Source organism: Pristiophorus japonicus, chromosome 4, assembly GCF_044704955.1.
Source record: "Pristiophorus japonicus isolate sPriJap1 chromosome 4, sPriJap1.hap1, whole genome shotgun sequence".
NCBI lineage: Eukaryota > Metazoa > Chordata > Chondrichthyes > Pristiophoridae > Pristiophorus > Pristiophorus japonicus.
The window spans coordinates 240,897,939-240,912,741 of NC_091980.1; the positions used below are offsets into that span (position 1 = coordinate 240,897,939).

Sequence of the window (14,803 nt, forward strand, 5' to 3'; positions counted from 1 at the left end):
GCGCGGCCCTTGACAACGTGGACCATTTCCCATACCTCGGGAGCCTTCTATCAACAAAAGCAGATATTGATGCAGAGATTCAACATCACCTCCAGTGCACCAGTGCAGCCTTCGGCCACCTGAGGAAAAGAAGACCAGGCCCTCAAATCTACCACCAAGCTCATGGTCTACAGGGCTGTAGTAATACCCGCCCTCCTGTATGGATCAGAGGCATGGACGATGTACAGAAGACACCTCAAGTCGCTGGAGATATATCACCAACGATGTCTCCACAAGATCCTGCAAATCCCCTGGGAGGACAGACGCACCAACATCAGTGTCCTCGTCCAAGCTAACATCCCCAGCATTGAAGCACTGATTATACTCGATCAGCTTCGCTGGGCAGGCCACACAGTCCGCATGCCAGACACGAGACTCCCTAAGCAAATGCTCTATGCAGAGCTCCTTCACGGCAAATGAGCCAAATGTGGGCAGCGGAAACGTTACAAGGACACCCTCAAAGCCTCCCTGATAAAGTGCGACATCACCACTGACACCTGTGAGTCCCTGGCCGAAGATCGCTCTCGGTGGAGAAAGTGCATCTGGGAGGGCGTTGAGCTCTTCAAATCTCAACACCGAGAGCGTGAAGAGATTCAAGCGCAGGCAGCGGAAAGAGCGTGCGGCAAACCAGTCCCACCCACCCCTTCCCTTGACGAATGTCTGTCCCACCTGTGACAGGTTCTGTGGCCCTTGTATTTGACTGTTCAACCACCAAAGAACTCATTTCAGGAGTGGAAACAAGTCTTCCTCGATTCCGAGGGACTGCCTATAATGATGGTGAATTGTGATTGCTAAATTTAACACCTAATTCAATTCTGAATCATAAATCATTTCTGTTACACTATATCACCAACTTCATTTACACATGCAAAAAACATGCATTTTATTATATTTTTTTAAAAGTGACAAAGAAACCTTGAAGTAAACCAGTCATCCTGCGGAGAAGTGCACTGTTCAGTTTCCAAATCATTTTGAAAAACTGGGAAATACATATCTCCTGTAGATACTGGTGACATTTTTATATCAAGACAGTTCTTTCCAACTAATGTTGAAACATGACATAAATGTACACATTCTGGTTTTTGACTGAGTTTCACATTACATAAATTATTCAGCAAGATGCGTCATAAAGTCATTGATGCCAGTTACAACATGCTGCTCAGCTTTCAGTTTTCAAACTATAAGCTTAGTAAGCACCCAAATGGTTCGACAATAACAACAACTTGTATTTATATAGCGCCTTTAACATAGTAAAACATCCCAAGGCGCTTCACAGGAGTATTATAAGAAAAAATTTGACACCGAACCACATAAGGAAAAATTAAGGCAGATGACCAAAAGGTTTGGTCAAACAGTTCGGTTTTAAGGAGCATCTTAAAGGAGGAAAGAGAGATTGAGAGGCAGATAGGTTTATGGAGGAAATTCCAGAGCTTAGGCCTAGGCAGCTGAAGGCACGGCCACCAATGGTGGAATGATTAAAATCAGGGATGCTCACGAGGGCAGAATTAGAGGTTTAAATGATTTAGTCGTTTAAATTCACCACATTCTATAGCATTGAGGCTCCTTGGTCTTGTGTCCAGTTAGACTATCTCAGCTGGAGTGATAGTGGGGCTGCTCCAATAAACCTCACTATACCCAGGCTCAGAGAGGAAAATAAACTATCTCTTTTGTTCATGATACAATGCTCTCGGTTGGAAAATATCAATGTTGGGTGAGGGCAGGTTTCTCTTATGCTGCAATTCCCCCACAACCAATGATCAAATATTTGGCCTCACACTTGAAGAATGGACACTTTGGCAAGGTACTGGAAGGCTATTGGCACCCATGGAATTTTACCCCAGCTTGATTCAAAGCCTTTAGGAAGGAAGAAAAGGGCAAGGAAATTGGAGTCAGAAAGCAACCGTGTAGCATAGTGTAAACAATGCATAATATAGACAAACATTCTACAGATGTATGGCATGTTTGAGATATATATAATATAATCTTTAAACCGCATGCAAACCGATACTAAGTCACAGTATATCATGTTCACAGATTTGACTAAATGAACAATCTAGACATTAATCTACAATCAGTTCATTCAATTATCATAGAATCATAAAAATTTACAGCACAGAAGGAGGCCATTGTGTCTGTGCCAGCTGAAAATGAGCTATCCATCCTAATCCCACTTTCCTGCTTTTGGTCCATAGCCTTGTAGGTTACAGCACTTCAAGTGCATTTCTATGTACTTTTTAAATGCGATGAGGGTTTCTGCCTCTGCCGCCCTTTCAGGCAGTGAGTTCCAGACCCCACCACCCTCTGGGTGAAAAAAGTTCTCCTCAATTCCCCTCTAATCCTTCGACCAATTACTTTAAATCTTTGCCCCCTGTTTATAATATGGTCATTGGTGCAAATATTTTGAACCTAGAGAAGATATAAGATACCCAGATATCTGACTGCCACCACTGAAAACTGGAGTTCTTGTGACAGAGGAAAATAACTCCAAGGGTCTAATTATCAGTGTCTTTGCACCCTGAATTGGGGCACTACTGGGACAGCAGAGGCTGAGAAATCTTGCAGAAAATTGTTATGCTGGATTACCAGTGCTTTTAATTCCCACTGAATCTTCCAGATGGGCAAGCAAAACTCCCATTAGAAGTAGGCAAGAGCTTTGATTGCATATCTAATGTGAATAATTGTGTAAATGAGCTTAGAGCAGAAAACTCAGTCCTATTTGCACGCGAGATTCAGGCAGACTTAAAGCAGTGCTAATCAATTTTGAACTGACTTTACACATGAAGACCAATATCAGCCCCTAAATGGTTTATTCTGGATAGAAATTGTACAACTTCATGAATATGACGGCAACAATCATACATACCACAGGCACACACAGAATTTGCATAGCATAGTTTGTAACTTCCAAGTAGTGCGCAGCAATTATATAAATTAATCTGAATCATATGTTTCACTGCTCTGGTTCTAACAAGAACAGTACCATTCAGAACATTGAGAGCTTTTTAATTTATCCCAAATGCCTACCAATTTTAAAAGCAATGTCTATTATTATTGGGTTCTGTCAATTGTCCTTTGCTGAAAATCAAGCAATAATCATTTAGGTTCCACTCTTTAGTCCTTGGTTGACCTTTCTGGTAATGGAGAAATCAAAGGAAGGGCAAGGCAGTAAAATATTTCACCTAAATCAAGCATTATATTTCAGGAGTAGCATTGGACTCTAAGTGCTGTGTTGCGGAAGAGTCTTTGCAACACATAGAAGCTAATTTCCGAAATACAGATGTCCTGAAAATTATGAAAACCCATGGGTTAACAATCGAATTCACTGATGCAAGCCTCAGAGCAATCAAATCGTCTTCATCTTTGTTGTCAGGAGCAAATGCACCAATATATGCACGGATCTATAAATATTAAAAAAAGACATTATTTTTAATAAATTTCAGACATTCACTATATTATGCACCAAATCTAAATATGCTTGGTAACAGGAAAAATCTTCAACAGGCTGCTATCTTTCAGACCTTGTAAAATAAAAAAACGCTGGATTCTGAAACACTTTTATAAAAACAATTGAACAAAATGCAACTCATGGACACGAATAGAGAAAGGTCATAGATTCAGAACATGTTTGCAGTGATATAGTAAGATTGAGTGTTTCACTTTTCAATCAGCCTAGGGCTTTGGCGAGCTAAAATAAAAGAGCTCTCCATCCTACAAGTGTTACAAGAATGTTTAGGCTTTCCGGTACAAATCTATCTAGTTCTTCAGAATGCAATATCTTTCTTCCTCCATGGTGTTTATTTTTGTCTTTCTTTCTCCATCTCAATTGGGCAAAGGAGTCAAGAAAGTGTTATTAAAAACTAAACCTTCGTTAGACCACATTTAGAATACAGCGTCCAGATTGTGTCCACTCATATGGTGGGTGATATGGAGACTTTGAAAAAGTTCAGAGGAGGGCTACAAAAATGACTCCCAGCTTAAAAAATCTCACTTACTCAGAGAGGCCATTCACTTTAGCCATGCATAGACTTAGGGATAATTTGATAGAAGTATCTAAAATAAAGGGCTAAATTGTGTTCCTATTGATAGATTATTTCCATTTAATAGATTGGGGATTACCAAAGATCATGCATATAAGTTATGCGAGAGTAGGGCTAGGTTAGATGTTAGGTATTATGGTCTTTTCCCAGAGGATGGCAATTATCAAGGCTGATTTTAATCTTCATGTAGATTGAACAAATCAAATAGGCAAAGGTAGCCTGGAGGACGAGTTCATAGAGAATATGCGGGATGGTTTCTTAGAACAATACGTTGTGCAACCACCCAGGCAAACAAATCTGCCACCAAGCTCATGGTCTACAGGGCTGTAGTAATTCCCTCCCTCCTGTATGGCTCAGGGACATGGACCATGTACAGTAGACACCTCAAGTCGCTGGAGAAATACCACCAACGATGTCTCCGCAAGATCCCACAAATCCCCTGGGAGAACAGATGCACCAACATTAGCATCCTTGACCAGGCCAACAACCCTAGCATTGAAGCACTGACCACATTTGATCAGCTCCACTGGGCAGGCCACATTGTCCGCATTCCAGACATGAGACTCCCAAAATAAGCGCACTACTCGGAACTCCTTCACGGCAAACAAGCCAAAGGTGGGTAGAGGAGACATTACAAGGATACCCTCAAAGCCTCCATGATAAAGTGCAACATTCCCACTGACACCTGGGAGTCCCTGGCCAAAGACCGCCCTAAGTGGAGGAAGTGCATCCGGGAGGGCACTGAGCACCTCAAGTCTTATCGCCGAGAGCATGCAGAAATCAAGTGCAGGCAGTGAAAAGAGCGTGCGGCAAATCTGTCCCATCCTCCCTTACCCTCAACGACTATCTGTCCCACCTGTGACAGGGATGGTGGCTCTCGCAGTGGACTGTTCAGCCACCTAAGGACACATTTTATGAGTGGAAGCAAGTCTTCCTCGATTCCAAGGGACTGCCTATGATGATATGGAACCACCCTGGCAACAGGCTATTTTAGATCTGGTAATGTGTAATGAAATAGGATTAATTAATGATCTCATAGGAAAGGATCCTCTAGGGAAGAGTGATGATAGCATGTTAGAATTTCAAATTCATTTGAGAGTGAGAACCTTGGGTCTCAAATTAGTGTCCTGAACTTAAATAAAGGCAATTACAAAGGTATGAAGACAGAGTTGGCTAAAGTGTACTGGGAAAATACATTAAAGTGTAAGAAGGTAGATAAGTAGTGCCTGACATTTAAGGAAATATTTCATAACTCTCAGCAAAGATATATTCCAGTGAGAAAGAAAGACTCTAAGAAAAGGATGAACCATCCGTGGCTAACTAAGGATGGTATCAAATTGAAAACAAAGGCAAGTGCTGCGCAAATTAGTGGTAGGCCAGAGGATTAGGAGATTTTTAGAAACCAGCAAAGGATGACTAAAAAAATAGGATAGATTATGAGAGTAAACTAGCAAGAAATATAAAAACAGACAGTAAGAGTTTCTATAGGTATATAAAAAGGAAGAGAGTAGCTAAAGCAAATGTTGGTTCCTTAGAGGATGAGACTGGGGGATTAATAATGGGAAACGGAAATGGCAGAGACTTTGAACAAATATTTTGTATCGATCTTCACGGTAGAAGAAAATAAAAGCATCCCAATAATAACAGATAATCAAGCGGCTATAGGGAGGGGGGAACTTAAAACATTCACTATCACTAGAGAAAAAGTACTAGGCAAACAAATGGAACCAAAGGTGGACGTCCCCTGGACCTAATTGCCTGCATACTAGGGTCTTAAAAGAAGTGGATGCTGAGATAGTGGATGCATTGGTTGTAATCTACCAAAACTCCCTGGATTCTGGAGAGGCCCCAGTGGATTGGAAAACCGCAAATGTAACACCTCTATTCAAGAAAGGAGGGAGACAGAAAATAGGAAACTATACACCAGTTAGTCTAACATCTATCATTGGGAAAATGCTGAAGTCCATAGTTAAGGGAGTAGTAGCAGGACATTTAGAAAATAATAATACAATCAAGCAGAGTCAGCATGGTGCTGTGAAAGGGAAATCATGTTTGAAAAATTTGTTAGAATTCTTTGAGGATGTAATGAGCAGGGTGGATAAAGGGGAACCAGTAGATGTAGTGTATTTGGATTTCCAGAAGGCATTCAATGTTGCCACATAAAAGATCACTGCATAGAATAAAAGCTCATGGCATATATTAGCACATTAGCACAGTTAGAGGATTGGTTAACTTACAGAAAAGAGAGTCGGGATAAATGGAACATTTTCAGGTTGGCAAATTGTAACTAGTGGGGTGCCACAGGGATCAGTTTTGGGACCTCACCTATTTACAATCTATATTAATGACTTGGATGAGGGGACTGAGTGTAATGTAGCCAAATTTACTGATGATACAAAGATAGGTAGAAACATAGAAACATAGAAAATAGGTGCAGGAGTAGGCCATTCGGCCCTTCGAGCCTGCATCGCCATTCAATAAGATCATGGCTGATCATTCCCTCAGTACCCCTTTCCTGCTTTCTCTCCATACTCCTTGATCCCCTTAGCCGTAAGGGCCACATCTAACTCCCTCTTAAATATATCCAATGAACTGGCATCTACAACTCTCTGTGGTAGGGAATTCCACAGGTTACCAACTCTCTGAGTGAAGAAGTTTCTCCTCATCTCAGTCCTAAATGGCTTACCCCTTATCCTTAGACTATGTCCCCTGGTTCTGGACTTATGATACTTATGATTTCAGACCTGTGATACTTATGATTTCAGACCAATGTTGGTATAAAATTTTTTTTCTTGAACAGAATCTTGTTGCGCATTGTCTCAGATAGCTGCACCGTTACACACTGGTGATTCCTTAACATGAAAGGGTTAAATACAAATTAACATCAATCAATGTAAACGTTAACTGGCACCAAGGTGATGGGCACCATTGATGTCTGAGCTGCACACACACAGCAGTGTGTCAGCATTGTCACTCACATCAACGCTCTTTGAGGCAAATTGTTCAGATATAAGCTCCTCATGTAAGAGTCTTGCAGCTATATAGTCATCATGGGCCCTTTCCTGCAGTCTGGAACGGGGTCGTGGGCATGGTTGCATAGCCAGCCTGATTGTCTGGCCCAAGGTCAGTGTCTAGTCCCTTGTCATCCTCTTCCTCTCTCTCATGAGGTAGAGCATCAGTGCCTTCTGGCAATTCTTGGCCCCTCCTGATAGCCAGGTTGTGCAGCATCGAGCACACAACCACGAATTTAGCTACTTGCTCAGGATTGTATTGTAGCTCCCCTCCTGAGTGGTCAAGACATCTGACGCGCTGCTTAAGCACAGTTATTGTTTGCTGGCCCCATTGCATTGAAAGTATAATAGCGATTGATCAGAAACAATGGTTTTTTCACTAAAATACACCTAAAATAGTTGCCAAATTAAGTTAATCTAGGGGTTAAGTCATGGCAAGAGAACTCGGACATGTGTTATGCTCCTCCTGTACCATGTAAGAAATCAGGGACACCTCCGATGTCCCTGACGACTACGTGTGCGGGAAGTGTATCCGCCTCCAGCTCCTGACGAAGCGCGTTGTGGAACTGGAACTGCGGGTGGATTCACTCTGGAGCATGCACGACGCTGAGAATGATATGAATAGCACACTTAGTGAGTTGGTCTTGCCACAGGTAAAGGGTCCACAGCCAGATAGGGAATGGAAGACCAACAGGAAGAGCAGTGCAAGGAAGGTAGTGCAGGGGTCCCCTGCGGTCATCCCCCTGCAACGCAGATACACCGCTTTGGGTAATGTTGAGGGGGATGACTCATCAGGGGAGGGCAGCAGCAGCCAAGTCCATGGCATGGTGGGTGGCTCTGCTGCACAGGAGGGCAGGAAAAAGAGTGGGAGAGCAATAGTGATAGGCGATTCAATTGTAAGGGGAATAGATAGGCGTTTCTGCGGCCACAACCGAGATTCCAGGATGGTATGTTGCCTCCCTGGTGCAAGGGTCAAGGATGTCTCGGAGCGGGTGCAGGACATTCTAAAAAGTGAGGGTGAACAGCCAGTTGTCGTGGTGCAAATAGGTACCAACGATATAGGTAAAAAACGGGATGAGGTCCTACGAGACAAAGTTAAGGAGCTAGGAGTTAAATTAAAAAGTAGGACCTCAAAAGTAGTAATCTCAGGATTGCTACCAGTGCCACGTGCTAGTCAGAGTAGGAATCGCAGGATACCTCAGATGAATACGTGGCTTGAGCAGTGGTGCAGAAGGGGGGGATTCAAATTCCTGGGACATTGGAACCGGTTCTGGGGGAGGTGGGACCAGTAAAAACCGGACGGTCTGCACCTGGGACTGGAACCAATGTCCTAGGGGGAGTGCTTGCTAGTGCTGTTTGGGAGGAGTTAAACTAATATGGCAGGGGGGTGGGAACCTATGCAGGGAGACAGAGGGGAATAAAATGGAGACAGAAGCAAAAGACAGAAAGGAGAATAGTAAAAGTGGAGGGCAGAGAAACCTAATGCAAAAAACAAAAAGGGCCACTTTACAGCAGAATTCTAAAGGGTCAAAGTGTGTTAAAAAAAACAAGCCTGAAGGCTTGGAATATTCAGAATAAAGTGGACGAATTAACTGCGCAGATAGCAGTTAACAGATATGATGTGATTGGCATCATGGAGACATGGCTCCAGGGTGACCAAGGCTGGGGACTCAACATCCAGGGGTACTCAGCATTTAGGAAGGATAGGCGTAGCTGGTTAAAGAGGAAATTAATGCAATTGTAAGGAAGGACATTAGCTTGGATGATGTGGAATCAGTATGGGTGGAGCTACGGAATACCAAAGGGCAGAAAATGCTAGTTGGAGTTGTGTACAGGCCACCAAATAGTAGTAGTAAGGTTAGGGACAGCATCAAACAAGAAATAAGGGATGTGTGCAGTAAAGGTACAGCAGTAATCATGGGCGACTTTAATCTACATATTGATTGGACTAACCTAACTGGTAGCAATGCGGTGGAGGAGGATTTCCTGGAGTGTATTTGGGATGGTTTTCTCGACCAATATGTCGAGGAACCAACTAGAGAGCTGGCCATCCTAGACTGGGTGATGTGTAATGAGAAGGGATTCATTAGCAATCTTGTTGTGCGAGACCCCTTGGGGAAGAGTGACCATAATATGGTAGAATTTTTTATTAAGATGGAGGGTGACAAAGTTAATTCAGAAACTAGGGTCTTGAACTTAAGGAAAGGTAACTTTGATGGTATGAGGCGCGAATTGGCTAGATTAAACTGGCAAATTATACTTAAAGGGTTGACGGTGGATAGGCAATGTCAAACCTTTAAAGATCATATGGATGAACTTCAGCAATTATACATCCCTGTCTGGATAAAAATAAAATGGGGAAGGTGGCTCAACCGTGGCTAACAAGGGAAATTAAGGATAGTGTTAAATCCAAGGAAGAGGCATACAAATTAGCCAGAAAAAGTAGTAAGCTGGAGGACTGGGAGAAATTTAGAAAAAAGCAGGGGAGGACAAAGGGTTTAATTAAGAGGGGGGAAATAGAGTACGAGAGGAAGCTTGCCGGAAATATAAAAAATGACTGCAAAGGCTTCTATAGATATGTGAAGAGAAAAAGATTAGTGAAGACAACGTTGGTCCCTTGCAGTTGGGTTCGGGTGAATTTATAATGGGGAACAAAGAAATGGCAGACCAATTGAACAAATACTTTGGTTCTGTCTTCACAAAGGAAGACACAAATAACCTTCCCGATGTACTAGGGGTCCAAAGCTCTAGTGAGAAGGAGGAACTGAAAGATATCCTTATTAGGCAGGAAATTGTATTAGGGAAATTGACGGGATTGAAGGCCGATAAATCCCCAAGGCCTGATAGTCTACATCCCAGAGTATTTAAGGAAGTGGCCCGAGAAATAGTAGATGCATTGGTGATAATTTTCCAAAATTCTATCGACTCTGGATCATTTCCTATGGACTGGAGAGTTGCTAATGTAACACTACTTTTTCAAAAGGAAGGAGAGAGAAAACTGGTAATTATAGACCAGTAAACCTGACATCAGTAGTGGGGAAAATGTTGGAATCAATCATTAAGGATGAAATAGCAGCATATTTGGAAAGCAGTGATAGGATTGGTCCAAGTCAGCATGGATTTATGAAGGGGAAATCATGCTTGACAAATCTTCTGGAAGTTTTTGAGGATGTAACTAGTAGAGTGGACAGGGGAGAACCAGTGAATGTGGTGTATTTGGACTTTCAAAAAGCTTTTGACAAGGTCCCACACAAAAGATTGGTATGCAAAATCAAAGCACATGGTATTGGGGGTAATGTACTGACGTGGATAGAGAACTGGTTGGCAGACAGGAAGCAGAGAGTCAGGATTAACGGGTCCTTTTCAGAATGGCAGGCAGTGACTAGTGGAGTGCCGCAGGGCTCAGTGCTGGGACCCCAGCTCTTTACAATATATATTAATGATCTGGATGATGGAATTGAGTGTAATATCTCCAAGTTTGCTGATGACACTAAACTGGGTTGTGGTGTGAGCTGTGAGGACGACAGTAAGAGGCTGCAGGGTGTTTTGGACAGGTTAGGCGAGTGGGCAAATACATGGCAGATTCAGTATAATGTGGATAAATGTGAGTTTATCCACTTTGGGGGCAAAAGCACGAAGGCAGAATATTATCTGAATAGCGGCAGATTAGGAAAAGGGGATGTGCAGCGAGACCTGGGTGTCATGATTCATCAGTCACTGAAGGTTGGCATGCAGGTACAGCAGGCGGTGAAGAAGGCAAATGGTATGTTGGCCTTCATAGCAAGGGAATTTGAGTATAAGAGCAGGGAAGCCTGACTGCAGTTGTACAGGGCCTTGGTGGGGCCACACCTGGAATATTGTGTTCAGTTTTGGTCCCCTAACCTGAGGAAGGACATTCTTGCTATTGAGGGAGTGCAGCGGAGGTTCACCAGACTGATTCCTAGGATGGTAGGACTGACATATGAGGAGAGACTGGATCGACTGGGCCTGTATTCACTGGAGTTTAGAAGGATGAGAGGGGATCTCCTAGAAACATAGAAAATTCTGACGGGACTGGACAGGTTAGATGCAGGAAGAATGTTCCTGATGTTGGGGAAGTCCAGAACCAGGTGACATAGCCATAGGATAAGGGGTAAGCCATTTAGGACTGAGATGAGGAGGAACTTCTTCACTCAGAGAGTTGTTAACCTATGGAATTCCCTACCGTAGAGAGTTGTTGATGCCAGTTCATTGGATATATTCAAGAGGGAGTTCGATCTGGCTCTTGCGGCTAAAGGGATCAAGGGGTATGGAGAGAAAGCAGGAACGGGGTACTGAAGGAATGATCAGCCATGATCTTATTGAATGGTGGTGCAGGCTCGAAGGACCGGGTGGCCTGCTCCTGCACCTATTTTCTATGTTTCTATGTTTCTATGTAAGTAAACCCCAAATAGTCCAGAGTCTGAAAATATGTCTGTTGAGATGTTCATTTCACCTGAGAAGAACTCCAGAGTCAATGCAAACTCCTCCAAAGTTGAAGCAGCCTTGTGAATGAAGCGATCTGCGATTTTAAAATGCCAGCCACACCGCTGGCGTTCGTTCAGAACAGTTCCACTTTTTCTGGGCGATATGTGTGCGAGGTGATGAAAATGACGGTGGGCGATCTCCTGGGCGTTAGTTTTGCCAAATTTGCTCTTTACGACAAAAAAAAGTGGGCGGACGGTATTATTGAATCTCAATGTTAATTCCATGCAGAAAGTAACGCTGGCCGATATTATGGCCGTAGATTTCGCCCATTCTGATGATTCTGCCTAAAATAAGTGGGCGGGTGGTAATATTTTTTCCCGGCATTAAGCACATGGGAAAAGTAACGCTCGGCGATAAGTTTCCTAGAAATGCTCATCAGTTTCCATTTTGTGCCAAAATGGCCGATATATGGGAGTTTGATGTCATTTCAGCGTTAAAACGGGCGTTAAGTTGGCATTAAGCATGCAAAAAAAGTGGAGGTTCGAGCCCATTGTCTCCATATTTAAGGAGGGATATACTTACATTGGAGGCAGTTCAGAGAAGATTCACTAACTTGATTCCTCAGATGTGAAGGGGTTGTCTTATGAAGAATGTTTGAGCAGGTTGGGCCTATACTCGCTGGAGTTTAGAAGAATGAGAGGTGATCTTATTGAAAAGTATAAGATTCTGAGATGGCTTGACAGTGTAGATGCAGAGAGGATGTTTCCCCTAGTGGGGGAATCTAGAACTATGGGACATAGTTTTAGAATAAGGGGTCGCACATTTAAAACAGAGATGAGAAGGAATTTCTTCTCTCAGATGGTCGTGTATCTTTGGAATTCTCTATCCCAGAGGGCCTTTGAGGCTGGGTCATTGAATATATTTAAGGTGGAGACAGACAGATTTCTGAACAATAAAGGGAGTCTAGGGTTATGGAGAGCGGGCATGAAAGTGGAGTTGAGGCCAAATAAGATCAGTCATAAGAATATAAGAACATAAGAAATAGGATCAGGAGTCAGCCACCAAACCCTTCGAGTCTGCTCCACCATTTAATAAGTTCATGGCTGATCTGATCATGGACTCAGCTCCACTTCCCTGCCCGCTCTCCATAACCCTTTATTCTCTTATCTCTCAAAAATCTGTGTATCTCCACCTTAAATATATTCAATGACCCAGCCTCCACAGCTATCTGGGGCAGAGAATTCCATAGATTTACAACCCTCTGAGAGAAGAAATTCCTCCTCATCTCAGTTTTAAATGGATGGCCCCTTATTCTGAGACTATGTTCCCTAGTTTTAGTTTCCCCTATGAGTGGAAATATCCTTTCTGCATCCACCTTGCCGAGCCTCCTCATTAGCTTATATGTTTCAATAAGATCATCTCTCATTCTTCTGAACTCCAATGTGTATAGGCCCAACCTATTCAACCTATCCTCATAAGTCAACCCCCTCATCTCCAGAATCACCCTAGTGAACCTTCTCTGAACAGTTTCCAATGCAAGTATATCCTTTCTTAAATATGGAGACCAAAACTGCATGCAGTACTCTAGGTGTGGCTTCACCAATACCCTGTACAGTTGTAGCAGGACTTCTCTGCTTTTATACTCTATCCCCCTTGCAATAAAGGCCAACATTCCATTTGCCTTCCTGATTACTTGCTGTACCTGCATACTTACTTTTCGTGTTTCCTCTGTACTGCAGCACTTTGCAATTTTTCTCCATTTAAATTATAATTTGCTTTTCTATTTTTTCTGTCAAAGTGAATAACCTCACATTTTCCCACAATGTACTCCATCTCCTCCTCACAATTTGCTTTCCCACCCATTTTTGTATCATCAGCAAACTTGATTACATTACACTCGGTGCCTTCATCCAAGTCATTAATATAGGTTGTAAATAGTTAAGGACCCAGCACCAATCCCTGCGGCACCCCACTAGTCACTGTTTGCCAACCGGAAAATGATCCATTTATCCCGACTCTTTGTTCTCTGTTAGTTAGCCAATCCTCTATCCATGTTAATATATTACCCCCAACCCCGTGAACTTTTATCTTGTAAAGTAACCTTTTATGTGGCACCTTATCAAATGCCTTCTGAAAATTCAAATACACCACATCCACTGGTTCCCCCTTATCCACCCTGCTCGTTACATCCTCAAAGAACTCCAGCCATGATCTTATTGAATGGCGGAGCAGGCTTGAGGGGCTAAATGGCCTACTCCTGCTCCTATTTCTTATTTTCTTATGTTCTAATGATGGCAGATGAACAACTTTGGAACAAGTTTCCGGCTTGTGTGGTAAGCGCTGACTTTGAAAACCTCCAAAAGAGAGCTGGTCCATTTACTACACCAGATTTGACTTGAGGAGAGTATTTTTCTGTGAAACCTCCTTTCCCTCGCTTTCTGGTTCATCAGCTCCAGTATTGCCATCAAAGCTGGCAGGTTAAGATGCAACATTTTGTTTTAATTTTGCAGCACAAACCCAGCCCTTCTACCCCAGATGATAACGCAGCTATTTAAATGGGCAATCTACTATTCAACTATACAGCTGCTCCATTGACTAGCCAGCTGTGCTACTGGGAGCTCACTTGAAGGACCAATGCTCTCTTCCAGGGTTACATCCGAGCTAGGGTGTCCCTGGAGCTGGAGCATGCGGTGTCCACCGGTACGCTCGCGGTCTTCCGCGAGAGGTGGGCGCCGGAGGGGACTGGAGTGCATCATCACCCCCGGCAACCAAATTTTAATTTGATTTTATATGTTTTAAAGTTTAATTTGTTTAATTGCCGGATTTTTAGTGTCCCCCTCCCCTTTTATAGGGGGCACTTGTAAAATTTATGATTTTATTGCCCCCCAAAAAATCACAAAAAAAACACAAAAAAAACCACAAAAAAAGGGCAGTTGAAAAGTGGCTGGAGTGTTCCCCAGATTAGGGGGCACTTGATTTAATGTTAATTATGTTTTACTCCAAAAGAGTTAAAGGACCAATGCTCTCTTCCAGGGTTACATCCGGCCCAGTATGTCCCTGGAGGTGGAGCACGCGGTGTCCACCGGTACGCTCGCGGCCTTCCACGAGAGGTAGGCGCCGGAGGGACTGGAGTGCATCATAACCCCAGCAACCAAATTTTAATTTGTTCATTTAAGTTTAAACTTTAATTTGTTTAATTTGCCGGTTTTAGTGCCCCCCCGCCCCCCCCCCCCTTTTAGCCAGGGGGCACTTGTAATAATTTCTATTTTA

The 14,803-nt window shown here is 43.1% G+C and overlaps 1 protein-coding gene across 1 annotated transcript in view; it reads right to left on the reverse strand.

The window, feature by feature from the left end:
• Window positions 1-3,230: 3,230 nt before the first annotated feature.
• LOC139262753 (prostaglandin D2 receptor-like) overlaps window positions 3,231-14,803 on the reverse strand; it is a 35,068-nt gene continuing 23,495 nt past the window's right edge. The window contains exon 2 of the mRNA XM_070877904.1: window positions 3,231-3,437. Coding sequence (XP_070734005.1) covers window positions 3,231-3,437 — 207 coding nt within the window. The remainder of the gene's footprint in view (window positions 3,438-14,803) is intronic.